General features: G+C 49.8%; 1 protein-coding gene across 3 annotated transcripts in view; it reads left to right on the top strand.

Annotated features, from left to right (window-relative positions):
* RNF216 (ring finger protein 216) overlaps window positions 1-12,616 on the top strand; it is an 81,135-nt gene extending 68,519 nt beyond the window's left edge. For 2 of the 3 annotated variants that reach the window (XM_076350736.1, XM_076350737.1), the window contains exons 14-17: window positions 66-163; window positions 2,674-2,896; window positions 11,488-11,557; window positions 12,225-12,616. In XM_076350736.1, the coding sequence (XP_076206851.1) occupies window positions 66-163; window positions 2,674-2,896; window positions 11,488-11,557; window positions 12,225-12,544 (711 nt within the window). In that variant the 3' untranslated portion in view covers window positions 12,545-12,616. The remainder of the gene's footprint in view (window positions 1-65; window positions 164-2,673; window positions 2,897-11,487; window positions 11,558-12,224) is intronic. The other variant, XM_076350738.1, reaches the window with a different exon arrangement.
* Window positions 12,617-14,188: the final 1,572 nt, after the last annotated feature.

Here is a 14,188-nt window from a genome sequence, read left to right on the forward strand (position 1 = left end):
CATTCCTAGTGCTGTTAGTGGTGTGCTGGGCCTTCTCCTTCTTTAATACTTCTTATCCTCCTCAGGAGACATGTCGGAAGTGCCAGGGGCTGTGGAAGGAGCACATGAACCTCACCTGCGAGCAGCTGGCTGAGAAGGATGACATCAAATACAGGACGTCCATGTAAGTAAACTCCACAACCAGGCAAAAATGGGGGGGTGGATGAACTCGTAATGGCAATACACTAGGCAATACGCTGGTGTGGAGGGGGTGAGAAACCCCTCAGAGACCCTAAAGTTCTGCTGGGTGTCACTGTCTTCCATCGGGGAGGTTCTAGGGATGTCGAAGCTGAGGGGTCAGAAGGCACCAGGGTGGGATTTCTTTCTGTGAAAGATACTTGGCAGCGGATCCAGCTAGTAGTTCGAGGACGTGGGAGAGTTGTCACCCGACCAGCCTGTTCCTCTGGCTAGCCCGGTGTCTCGCAGGCTGGCACCTGGTCCTCCTCAGAGGGGAGAAACACCCATTAGTGTTGCTTTTTTTGGGGGGGGGGGGAGGAAAAGGTGTTGCACAGAGGCAAAGAAGTGTATTGAGTCACAGTAAGTTGTTATTTTATTACCCTTTGAAAATCTAGAGTGGAGACAACGCGTGGTTTGCCCAGCTACTACTTTCTGGCTTCATGGGAGGGGATGTGTTTTCTTACAGGAGCTTGTCTCTGTTTCTGACTGGTTTGTAGGAATTGTTACCGAATGGAGTCATATTTTGAAATACACAGGTGTAAATCCTGAGTGTTTCCCTAAAATCTATTGAAATTTGAGCGCGCTCGTTGCTACAGTAAATGACAAAATCCTCTGCCTTTAGGAAATAAGGGAAGGTTCATCCATGGAGCTGCATGTCTGGTGCAGTCAAATGGGACTTGCCCACGTTGCCCAATCCTTTCCCCTCTGATTTAGAGTCTGTCTGGCATGAGCAGAGGCTGGAAAGCTCCACCACTGGGAGGCTGAATGACTGTTGCTTGCTCATCCCGCAGTCCCTAAGTCAGAACAAAATCTTTACGGATTTGATATGACTTTTTTTCTATGCCACTCCTTTTCCTGTAGGAAAGAGGGGTGAGAGGGAGGAGGAATGAGTTGTCGTGTCCCTAATAAGGAAAAAAAAAAAATGGGTTTCAAAACCTTTAGCAGGAACGTTTCTGTGGATAGATGAGTCTTACTGCCTGATACAATAAAAGCTTCCTTTTGAAGCCCTGCGTAAGGAAAGGGAAGCACAGCTGGAGTTCAGGCCAAACTTCCTGCCTTGCTCAAAGTTTCCAAAAAAAAAAAAAATCTGCATCAGCAGCATCCTGTTGAGTAGCGGAGGGAAGAGCAGCTGCAGCTCAGAGGAGAGGCAGTCTCAAGTTGGTTTGTTTCCCCCCCCCCCCCTCTCTATTCTTGGCGTATCTCCAGATGCCTGGGTGCAGGTCGTACCAGGTGGAACTGCATGGGAGCTTTGGGTAGCTGCAAGACAGCTCAAGTTCCCACCTCGCCATTCCCTGCTCCTGCGGTTGTGCTGACGGAGCGGTTTGTGGGGCTGTGCTGTAGCCTGGTTTGCTGCTGTGATCCTCCTCAAAAATACCTCCCTGTCATCTCCCAAACACATGTTGGCTTTGCAGGTCCACTAAAGGAGCTGGGTGGAGATGCCTGGCTAAGGAACATCATTCCCCACTGCCAGGTCAGCACAGCCAGAGAACTGTGCTTCCCTCAATGAAAACACAGTCTCTTTACTCTTCTGTCATCAGATTTCACTTCTAGGTTGTGAATTAAATTGTAAAGTGATCTCCAGCGGTCAGAAAATTGGCCCTTAGGATGACAACTTATATTCTTAAGTCTTTTAATTAAATGACCGAGGCTTTCCTCCATTTCTCTGCCAAAATAGTATCGCCACGAGCTGAGCCTTTGCACTGGAGCGCGTGTCACTGCCAGGATGTCTCCTGGGGACAGGGGCTGTGCTTTGTCCTGCATTCCCATTTGTGCTCCGTTAGAGTAAAACCCGTCTCTTGAACCTAAAGCAATAACCTCTGGAAAATGTATGTAGGGAATCTTAAGAGAAAGGGGGAAAGCCCAGTCTCTGTGGAGAAAGATGTGATTATTTTTCAGTTACTGATTTAACTTTAACAAAAACCAAATAAATCTGGAGCGTAGCAGCCAGGGTTAAAAAAAAATATCTATGGTCGTGGCAACTTTGTAGCCAGAGCAACAGGCAAACTTAAAACTAGCTAGCAGATGACAGCCAAGGGTTTTCTTTTCCTGAACTTTATCTCCCGGGCTGTATTTCTCCGCAGCCAAGTCAAGCACCCACGTGCCCTTTGGCCCTTCAACTGACGGCTTAAATTCCTCCCAAGCCAGAGACTGCTGCTGCAGCGTTCTGGCTTGCATGGAAACCAGGATTGGGTCTGCAGCATGCAGCCAGTGATTGACTTTCTTTCACTTAATTTGTTCTTGAGTTGTCATGGGTTGGCTCCAAGTGGAGCTGAGCCCAGACCTCCTTGGAACAGCGGTGGACCGTGGGGATGGCGTAGGAGGAAAGAGGAGGGGGTGAGGTGCGCTGGGGAAAGGGGGGTTTAAAGCATTGCTGGGATAGCGTAACAGTAATTTTGCCGCAGGCTGGTGACTGCAAACACCCCTTCTCTAATTCTTCTCCCTCCTCTTGCGTTGCAGAGAAGAGAAAATGACAGCCGCCCGAATTAGAAAATGCCACAAGTGTGGGACTGGCCTAATTAAATCGGAGGGTTGCAACCGCATGTCCTGCCGTTGCGGTGCTCAGATGTGCTACCTCTGCCGGGCTGCCATTAACGGGTACGACCACTTCTGCCAACACCCCCGGTCGCCCGGGGCTCCCTGCCAGGACTGTGCAAAGTGCTCTCTCTGGACAGATCCCACAGTAAGTAACGAAGGACTCTTGTGAATGATTCACACCCTGATTTATTTCAATTACCGTTCCATGCCAGCGCGTTGAAATACATGCCTTCCACCAGAGGAAAACGGCTGTTTTTAGACAGCACAGCTTTTTTCCTTTCCCAAGGCAGCTAAAAAACACACTGGAAGCCTATATCAGCACAGAGTCACATCTGACCGCAACTTGGAAGGAACTGGTGTTGCTTTAGGGAAAAACAGCTCCTGTTAGACGAGGGCTTTGGTTGGAAGTGCTCTGAGCGTTGTCCTGGGGAGTGGGGCTTGTGGAAGGAGCTGGTGGGGAACATGTGCTGGCACCAGGCGCAGCAGCCAGCACTGGGATTACTGGGACTCGTTCCTAGTTTTGCAGCTGAGTTGCAGTTTGGTACAGCTTTGCGTCTGGAGGCAAGGGGAGTCACGTCTCTTTGGTGCCCAGATCATCTGCTCGCTCTGCGAGTCCCTTCGCAGAGATAGAGAAAACTGCCTGCAAGCCAACGGTCCAAAGTTACAGTGGGGTCCGTTCTCACGGCGGTTATCAACAGCTGCAAAGGGAGAACTGAGGCATGGACTGAGCTGTAAGGGAAGCTGTAGTAACTTAATACAGCTTGTAGCTGTGACAAGCGTGGGCAAACTTAGTGCAACATCTCTGTAGATAGAGGTCTTCGATACCAGAAATCCAGAAGGCTTGTAGGTAGGAGCAGGAGTTGAATTCCCTGATTTCAGCAAAGCAGTAGAGCAATGTGAACGTGGATCTGCCTTCCCAGGGCTTGCCTGAGCTTTGTTTGTCCCAACACCTCTTTGTCTCGGGCCGCTGCAGCTTGCCAGAGGCTGCTACCAGCCCCTCTTTCTGCAGGGGATGTGCACGATCCTGCGCCTGCACGGAGCAAAGGAAAAGACACTCTAAATCTCTCCCTTCTACCTGCGGGCTCCTGGGGATCTCCCAGCGGGGTCCCAACCGGCGTAAACTTCCTAGTCCTCTGCTTGCCTGCCTTTATTCCCTGCGTTACCCTATCAATGCGAGGTGTTAAACTGAACACAGACACCTCCTTCTGGGCACCCCTGTAGAGTTTCCGACACCTGGTTATGCGCTCCCTGGATTCCTGTCCCACTCCTCCCCAGTTTCCACCAGGATGCGATGCAGGGTTCAACAGCGCTAGTGTCCTTTGTTCCCGTCAGGCTGCTGATTGTGCTGGGTGATGGCATTTCTTCAGAGCCAGAGAAAACATGAGGCCTCTCAAAAAGCTCGTACTGTACTTTAAAATAAATAAATAAGCAGCACAAAGAGGACACTGTCACCAGGCACTTTCCAGCTCTCTAATTAACCAATATTGTGGCAAAGAAAAATTTCCCACCGTCAGCAAAGGGCTGGCACTGCCTGCTGCTTTTTTTTTTTTTTTTTTTTGGATGACGGCGCACTGGTGGGCTGGGGAGGCGAAGTTGGGTGACTGTCCTCACTGTGGTGCAAAGAATAACGTGAAACTCAATTGTTGGCTTCTAAGACTGAAATGACAGATACCTGTGCGCATTGTCCCCCTTCGTAAGGGGCTTAGTGGCGTTAACCCAGACCCACCTGGGTGATCTGCGCTCTTGTATGGGACGTAAACAGGAGTTAACGTGGTAGGTGTGAAGAGCGGGAACAAATTTGAATCTTGCCATAGAGATACGAAAGAACAAAAGGCCATTGTATCAGTAGTGTCTTGTCCTTTGTCGGGGACGATGTCTATCCAAGGGATTACCTCATCCCGGCTCTGCCGGGTGCTGCACTGGCATCTTCTTGTGCCTTTCTCAGCTCCTCCCTTTCCTCTTTTGACTCAATTTCTTTTATTCTGTTGAAGTCAGTAGACGGCTGGTGCTGCGCCTATGGGAAGTTGTGGGCTTGCGCGTGTTTGCAGCCGTGCTCTGCCTGCGTGCGAGTACTGAGAAGACAAGACCAGGTCATCTCGTCACCTGTGGAATTAGCAGCCCATCGCTTAGGAGCTGGTGCTCCTCTCCCTGGCTTAGGCTTTGCTGCAAAATGGGGAGGGCACATGTGTGGCACCAAAGCTTGGCTTATAGAGGGTGACAGGATGGTTTTTGTTCTGATTTCTGATGCATTCATATACAGCCTCAACTAGAACAGTTTTCGCAGCAGACCGGTGGCATGGTCACAGTACCATGGTCTTGTGCAGACCAGTGGCATGGTCACAGTACCATGGTCTTGTGCAGACCAGTGGCATGGTCACAGTACCATGGTCTTGTGCAGACCGGTGGCGTGGTCACAGTACCATGGTCTTGTCCATTTGTGTTTCACGGACATAGACTTCAGCTTTCTGTCAGACCTGGATGATTTCGTATCTTTGTGAAGGATCTGTTTTGGGTCTAACTCCCCATTATTTACAGCAAAATTCAGGTTTCTTTAAAACGGGGAACCTTTGTTCTTTTCCAAATGTTTAACGTTTTCTGAGTCCGAAATGATTCTTGCGAAAGTATGAGTAAACCTATTCATTAGCTTGGGTTAAAAACAAATTAAAGACAGTCCTCTAGGAACTGCAGCATCTGTTAGTCTTTGTCTCAAATGATCTTGAGAGAGTAAAGCAGACGCTTCAAAATTTGCCATAATAAAAGGTTAGTTAGAATCTTGTCCCTCTGCTGTAATCAGACTTGAGTCTGATTTAAAAGTATTGGTGCAATATTTGCTGGCTCAGAGACAAGCTGCAATCGGGCTGCGGTCAGCAGCTTCCAGGGTGGCAGGCAGTAATCACTTAATCGCTGCATTTCTTCTACAGCTAATCAGTGCCCTGCACCCCTGTAGGATATGAACGCGGGCCAGGAGCTCTTGTCAGTAAGCTGCTTGGCCAAAAGTCCTCGTGTGCCTATTCTGCAGCCCGTCCTAGCTTTGGCTCGGCTCACTGAGACGTTGCTGGCTGCAGGAGGGGCTGATGCAATATTGCCAGAGACAAAGCGCGGGAAGGAGCGGTGAGAACTGGCCCTGCAAACAGCAGGCTCTGGGACTCGGGGACTGTTTTTTTCCCTGATTTCTAAATATCTGTAGCAAACCTGAGGCTGATGTGTGCATTTTAGCCGGTTTGTACAAATCTCGTGATGCAACTTGACTAGGGCATTCTGGCTGTTTTGGTAAACCAGGTTCTGCTCTTGTATGTATTATTTTTAATTTATTACTCATCTTTGGACTATCAGTAATATTGCATAGCGGCGTTTTTGGCTTTAAAGTTTTAAGATGTTTTCAGTAAATGTTTAAAACGCTCCCAAAAGCCCACCATTAAAGTTCAAAGCAGAAGGCTAATCATTAGAAGGTGTTTGCAATTATCCTTCCTTCTAGCGTTATAAAACAGAAGATGTTGAGTGAAGACTCTGTAAAACTTCAAATGCATTAAAGAAATGCATGAAGTACACAGCGCTGCCTTTAGGATTTGGGGAGGGGGGAAGCACCCCTAAATTTAGGCCGGCGGTGGGGTTTGTTTTTTTTTTTTTTTTAAAACGTGCTTTAAACTGCCTTAATCATAAGCATACGGTTAATCGGCGGAATTCACAGAAAGCCATCAATATGGAATGCCTGTTGCTAAAATAACTGCATTTCTCAGACGCCAGCGTGTGCTTCGTCCCCGTCCTGGCCCCCCTTTTCCTGCAGCGCTGCGGATGCCCTGTTCCAGTTACAACACAGCCTGCTTTTATCCCCTGCTTCCTGCTGCATGGAGGAACACGCCGGAGACAGCCGATGCCTGTTCTTGCTCAGGCTCTCCGCAGCCGATCTGGGAATGATTTGAAACAAAACCCCTTAGTCCTTTGGAAGCCTCCGTCATGAAAAATCATTTCAAGTTTATTAGTAACGGCTGCGGCCACACGTACGTGGAAAAAGAAAGCAGTAAAAAGCCAGAAGGGGGGAGGCGGTGGTGGTGAAGGCACTTTCTAAAGACAGGGGAGGGGTTGCGCAGCCCAGAAATAGTTACCAGGTCTCTTGTTTTCCCTCTTTCAGGTGGGCAGCCGCTTTCCCGTGACACATAATAATTAAAGATAACGAGAAGCGCAGTAGATAAAAACAGAGCTTTCAAGAGCTTCATCGGTGGCGCTTTTGTTCTGGACAGAGGAGGTTTTATTTGGGGGGAGGTTGTCTCTCTGTGGCTTGCAGAGCTTTTACCTCCTTTGCTGCTGTATTTTCTTGTTCCCGACGGGCCGTGTGTTTCTCCGGCGGCTCTTTCTGCGTGCGTGCAGGGCCCCGCACGGATGCTGGACGCGGCTTCTCTGTACCAGCATTGTTGAAACGGGCCTCCCTGCCATGAAAAGGTGCCTCTCTTAGCAACCCAGCCCAGCTCTTTAGTTAATCCATCCTTTCTGCTGTGATTGGCTCCGTGCTCGCTGCATTCCCTGGATTCAATGGGAGAGGGCTGAAAGGAAAAGCCTCCTCCATGCCGAGATCCTTTTGCAGGTGGGGAATCGCAAGGGCAGGCTCTCAGACTGGCCAGGGACGAACGTTTTTATTTTTATTTTTTTTTAGGCTACAGGACTGGGGATGGTTCCCCCAAAGAGCATCCTGCTGTCGGGTTTGGGGCAAAGCTCGGTCCTGTTTTGCCACTTAAAAATGCAGCTGCTATTAATAACCACGTTTCCTTTCTGCAGTGTTTGCAGACGAGAAAGGGTGAATACACCTCGTAGATCCTTTGCATTTTTCTCTCGGCCACCTCCCTTCTCGCGTGATGCAACGGAGCACGGGGAAGGGCCGCGCTATAGCATTGCCCTGCATTTTCTCTCTCAGGAGGAGAGCCAAGTTACGTCCTTGCTCAAAAAACGTGCGGGCTGGCCAGTGCTGAGACTCCCCCAGGGTTTGGGGTGGTTGCTTTTTGCTTTTTTCTCCCTCCCCACCCCACCCCCCCCTTTTTTTTTTGCTGTAGGCAAGGCAGCTGACAGGAAGATGACTGTTAACTTGACAAGATAAATCCCTTCAATCCACACAGCCTGTGAACAGGCTATTAAAATTATAATCTAATCCTTTATTAAGGGACTTGAACCTGCTCAGGAAAACAGATGCAAGAGGCTTTTGAAATTGTACTGCAGCCTCCGCCCCATGTGACGTTACCACAACAGCCAGCCATAAGTGCGCAAAGGAAAACTTAATTTTTGGTGTGGATGCTTTACCCCTAGATGAATCAGATCGACCCCCTCTCTCCAATTACTGTGGAATCAAAAAACCAGCCTTTGCTTCTCAAAGAATTAGTGGTGGTTTGCAAAAATCACTGCTGTACGTGGTGAATATTTGCAGCACTGAGACTTGTTGGTTTTTTTTTTTAATTCTGACCTGCGCCGAGGCAATAAGTAATAGCTAGAACTTGCGGCATCGGCTTTCCTTCACAAATATCCAATATCCTAAAATTATCTTGCTGTGCACATATCATCAATTTTTTTTTTTTGTTCCAGCTGGGATGTGGATCTTTCCCAAATACTGCAGGTATTGAACTGTGCTGTGTGTTCATCACTCGCCAAATTTAATGTCAGCTCCTTAAGTAGGAAGGTACATATTGTGTAGTATATTTTTATTCTTTCTACATTAATGGATACCAGTTTTTCAGAAATACTCATGCAAAAAAAATTTTAAGCCAAGGCTTGGTATGTGGGATTAAGTATAAATACTTCTTAAAACTGTATTCTCGCATTGGAAGGTTATCAGCAGAGGAGCAACAAAGCTGGTAACTTCTGTTCTTGGCGATGTGGTTTGTTATGCTGCTGCTGCTGCGGTTTGCAGTCGCGGAGCTAGTCGGGAACTCGTCATCCCGATCTGGGTCTGCTCTTGGCATTTTTTTGCATCCAGGGTGTGCTGCAAGGTTTGCCCCCCTCTTGAAGGCCAAGAGGGGATGGGGTTGAGTAGGGATCTCTGGCCGTTGCATTTGAGGTGATGTGGTTTATGTTGTCCTAGCGAGATAGATGTCATTTTGGAGACCTGGCAGATGGGGTTTGCTGTTACGCATTTCCCCGGCGCTCTGGGAGCTGCGGTAATTGAAGCCAGCATCACCTTGGGTGTGCGTGCAGCTGGCTCGCCAGCCCTGGGGGCAGATGGCTTTGTCGATCCGTCATTAGTGTGGAGGTCAGCCGCAGTTTAAACTGCGGGGGTCGAGCAGCCCTCGCTGCAGGAGGATCTTGTAAAGTTGCGTTGTTGACGTGTCCGATTCCCCGGACTTCGGCAGTTCTGACCGGTATCAACAGCGGGGTTTGCAGGAGCTGCAGCATCACGGGTGGTGGTGGCAGGACGGTGGTGACCCTGGAAAGCACTGTTTCAGAGGGTTAATCACAGGCTTAGACTAAAGTAAAAGCTTTTTTTCAGTTAGAAGGGACTTCTGCGTGTTTCTAGGCTTTAAGGCGAGGTTTACGCCTTTGTGTGAGCGAAGGAGATAGGGTGATCTTGTTCAGTTGAGCTTAAAATATGTTTCTTACTTGTCATATAACTAAAAAAACCCCTTCAGGAGCATCTTTTCCAGTAAGCAGTCATAAGATGGGAGAGGTGGCTATCCCCATTTTCCAACAGCACTGCAAAAAAATATTCTGGGAAGGAAAAAAAATTGAAATCTTGAAGCTTTCGGGCCACCCCTTGAGAGCACTGCTTGGGGCAGCAAAGGAGCGGAGGATGTTTGGTTGCCTGTTGCGGAGCATGCCCAGGTGGTTTTCCAGCCGGGGACCGTCGCAATCTGATACTTTGGGGGGTAATTAGAAGTTCTGTATAGGCTCAGAAGAGCCATTCTTCAGCAGTTTTTATGGAGATAGATAGGCTGTAATTAACAGTCCATGGAAGCAGCCTGCTTGGAAAACAAAAAGGCTTGTCCTGGAAAGTCTTAATTTTAACCACTGACTCAGAGAATAATAAAAGGGAGGGAAGTATTGAGTTTGATGGCTTTCTGCAGATTAAGATAACTTCAGTCTCCCAGGGAAACCTTATCTGGTGGCAGGAGGAGGGGACATTTTAGCAAGCTTCCCAGGCGTTGCTGCTAGACATGTGCAGGACCGTGAGATTGGAATTGGGAAGCTGGCTAGACTTAAAATAATTTCAGTGTAGCTGCACACGTGAAGCATATTTCGAATTTAGTCCCAGAGCACTCTTCAAAATAGAGGATATTTTCCACGTTAAGTGTGTTCAGGAAGAAATATATGGGGTTTGGCAGTACTGGAATTAGGATGAATTAAACAAAGCAGTCTTGCACGTTGTGGGGTACGTGGGGGCTTGGGGTTTCCCCCCTGCTCCACCGTTAGCGCTTGCAAAGCAAACCAAATGCTCCTTTGTATGCAGGTAGACCCAGAGGGGCTGATGCCTGATGCAGGTGGCGTGTGTCATCCAACAGCTCCTGTTCTTGGCCTTCTTCCCTAATAACTAACATCAAGAGTACAAGTGCTGTCCAGGAGGCTTAGCTATTCTCATTTGTTTTCTGAAAGTGCCAGGTAGTGTTTCATCCCAACGGACATGAAGCAGCAGCAGAGGCAGCCCTGCAGAGACCAGGAGGACCTCTGTTGCCGTCGCTGCACAAATGGCCAGCGGAAGCATCTGCTGCCTGGCACTGAAAGGCAGTTGTCTCTTTAGTTGTTCGGTGTGATCTTTTGTTACCCTGATAGCTGTTGCATGCTGTGGTGCAGCGAAGAAACTCATTTTTCACAGCCGTTCTTGGGAGCGGGCAGCTGATGCCGAAAGCATGAATTGGGGTGATTCTCTGGTTTCATGCCAACGCTAGCACGGCCTTGTGTAAAGCCTGAGAGCTGCCTGGACCCTATGGCTGTCGGTGCCCGTGACCGTCCCTCCGGGCAAGCCTCTCCTAGCTCAGGAGTTGCACAGGCTTCTTCCAGGACTTTGTCCATCATGCTCCCTTGATCTAATGAAAGGTGGTGTAGATGCCGTCTCTCTGGATACCTGCAACCACCTGAGGCTTCACTGCGTTGTTTGGTCTCACTGCTGCTACTTTGGGTTGAGAAAACTGATGATGGTGAGAGGCAGGACGCTTTCCATTTCTGGCCTGCCCTTGTGTTCTTGTTGAGCAAGCGGGTCTGAATATTCTTGCTATAACCTCTAGATAGACATTAAAGAAACATATTGTGATTTATGCCCTCCTCAGAGTTACAGATAAGTTCTAAATGGCCTCGTCACAGCACCGTTTAGCTACTAGAGCCAGGATTTAAGTTGTGTTAATTCCAGCTGTTGGGCCAAAAACTCTAGAAGTGCTAGCATAATGTAAATATTTAATAGCCTATTGCCATTTAAAAGATTAACAGCTCTCCAGCAACTCTTCAGACGGGCGTAGCTGAGTTGCAGCTCTCTGGTTTCCATCAAGTCAATGAATTTTAGCACTGATCTCCCTGGAAAGCTGATATAAACCTCTTAGTCATACTCCATAGAGTAGGCTTGGCTCTGTGCAAGTTACTTGTGCTGCAGTCCCCCATCGCAGCCTTGCTTTTGACTAAACCTGGGTCAACCCCAAATGAGGACAAGTCAGCCGAATTTACCTTTTTATTCCCAAGCAAATATGGGCTGAAAAGAAAAGCAGCATTGAGAGAATAGAAGGTTGCTGCAGCAGGAATTAGCCCACTGACTCTTGACACCCCTGTGATTTCTAGGAAGATGATGAGAAGATAATCCAGGAGATTCAGAAAGAGGCTGAAGAGGAGCAGAGGAAGAAAAATGGAGGTAAGTCTCAGTCTTTACCTGTGCTTTGAGATCAGACTGAGGACGACAGGAGAGCATAGGGTTCCCAGCTACTGACAAGCCTCTGGATCTTCACTGGATTTTTCCCATGGCCTGGCTGTTTTCAGGCTTCTCCGTGCATTGCTGTGCTGCACCACGCATCACCCAAATCTTGCTCCAGAGAGGAGTGCAAGCCATCACGCTGTTCCTCCTGGGAACCGGTCTAGCTGTAAAGTGCTGTTGCCTGCAGGCTTTAGCTGGGACCGTGGGGAGGCAAAAGGCTTGTGTCCAGCTCTCGCTTGGCGACGGGCGTCGTGGATGCACAGACCTGTCTCCTCTCCGCTTGGCAAAGTAGCTGAAGGGCAGCATAACCTCTGTGCTCTGTGGGGGGGGGCACAGGCAGCAAGGGGCTGCCCCCCCCCCCCGTCCCTGCAAAAGGAGGTGTTCCCCCTTTGTGGTGTGGTATTGATGAAAGGAGCCGACCTGGAAAGCTAGCGCTGTGCTCCACGGTGCCTGGAGCGTGGAAGGAGCAAGCAGTGATGGTGTAGAGAGCATGCTTAAGGAAGATGCTGGGGATGGAGGATGCCGATTGCAAATGTAAGACGATGGACCGAGCTTGGTGAGTTTTCGTTTGTGGGATGACCGGTTCTTTTCTCTCCTCCCTCTGCAGAGAACAGCTTCAAGCGGATCGGCCCTCCTGCGGAAAAGCCCATGGAGAAAATCCAGAGAATTGAAGTCATCCCCAGACCTGTTCCTCAGAACCTCCACCAACCCCGGATGCCCCCTTACCCCTTCGTGCACCCTCCCTTCCCGCTCCCTCCTGTCCGTCCCATGTACAATAACATCCCCCTCAACATCGGCCCTATCCCTGCCCCCTACGTCCCCCCATTGCCTAACATGAGGGTGAACTATGATTTTCCCCAGATCAATGTTCAGCTGGAGCACAACTTGCCTATGCACTTTGGCCCTCAACCTCGACACCGGTTCTGACCTGGTGCAAACAGCACTTGGCGTAGAGTCACTGCAGGGCAAAGCCACCCCAGTAACGTCACCCCCCCCCCCCCCCCCCCGCCCCCCTTCCTGCTCCAGCCCCTCTCGGTTTAGCCAGCTGCGGGGGGACCTGCTCTGACTCACACGCACCTGCACTGCATCCCTCTCTAGAGCTTCTCTGAACCTTTGCAATCAAACATTTCAACCTGTGCTGCAACAGGGCTTGGTGCTGCATTTCCAAGGGGTCTCTTCCGATGTTGGGCATCCAGATACTTTCATTTGACAAAGCCTGTTCAGGCAGCTGTTGGGAGGGGAAAGTGAGACTTTGTGGAGCGCAGGGATGCAGCCGTTCTTCGGGGACTTTCCAAAAAATCCTACCTTCCTGCTGGCCAGAGCAGCTGCCGCACAGTCAAGTGACTCTTGGGGGAAGGGAGGAGGGACTTGGCATCTGAGTAAGACCTTCAGGAACAAGATAACAGGAGTCAGCTGCCCTAGCCTTCTGCCTGCGGAGAGGCACGAGGCTGGGGTTCCCATGTTCTCCAGCATCCCTGTAACCTGCTAGCACCTCCCAGCAGAAATAAATCGTTCAAAACCAAGTCAGTCTAGTGTTTTTAGCATTTCTCGCTCTGCAAGTGGAGTGAGGGGATGCGGCAGCCATCCCGTTGCTGAGATCTCGGTAGGAAACCCGGAGCCGTGTTCTGTCTCAGGGCTTTAGGAAGTAGCAGAAGACTCGGGCACCCTAATCTTTGGCTGAACTGAACTTGCCCCCTTTGAAAGGCTCACGTTGTTTTCCCCCAGAGGTGAGTGCCTCTCAGCTTCCAAAACGTGGCCTTTGCTTTGCTGTTCTTATCTGGCATCCCAAATCTTCCTCTGCCAGCGGTTGTCAAACAGCTGGTAGAAGCACCCGGAGCCTAAGCTGCACCCTTCATTGCAAAAACTGCTTGGGCAAATACCTGGTTAGATGTGTAGGCAGCGGCGTGTGATGTGTGCTGTGGCAGAAAAATTAGGAACTACCCTTGTAGTTGTGCACTCAGGCAGCGGTGAGCCGGGAGCCCCCTTACCCAAACCCCCTGCAACCGGACGGGCAGCTGCAGCCTTGTGCTGCAGGAAGCCGGCCGCTTCCGCGGCGCTTAGTAACTTCTGAAAATGTGTGTTTCGGCTTAATTGGCTTCGGAAAAGCGTGTTGAAAGGCAAACGCGAGTATTGCTGGGCTTAGGAAGCGAGGGTTTAGGAAAAGCGAAACTTCCTTGTGAGAAGCGGGGGGTGCTGGGCTGCGGGAGGAGCGTTGGCACAAAGGCCTTGCCCCACAGCCCTTGGCTGTACTGGCTGGTACAGGCCCCCTTTAGAAAAGAAAATGGTTGGAGTCGGGGGGAGGAAAAAAAAAACCCACCTCCTCCCAGAAATGCTGGGCTAGCTTTTAGCAGCCCAGTTGTGCTGTCGTTCCCCGAGTGGTTTGGTCTGGGCCGCATCCTGCTCTGTCCTGCTGGGATGCTTGCTGCACTGCCCCTCCTGTTATGCCCCCCCCTGTATTTGAGCATCTAGGTGTCTCTTGGTTTTATTTGTTTTTCAGGTAAAACTCCCTGCCTCCGCCTCGCGGCTTCTGCCAAACCCTCGCTTGCGGCTCTCTGTAACTGCTCCCGGCAC

Source organism: Aptenodytes patagonicus, chromosome 13 (assembly GCF_965638725.1).
Source record: "Aptenodytes patagonicus chromosome 13, bAptPat1.pri.cur, whole genome shotgun sequence".
NCBI classification, from domain to species: domain Eukaryota; kingdom Metazoa; phylum Chordata; class Aves; order Sphenisciformes; family Spheniscidae; genus Aptenodytes; species Aptenodytes patagonicus.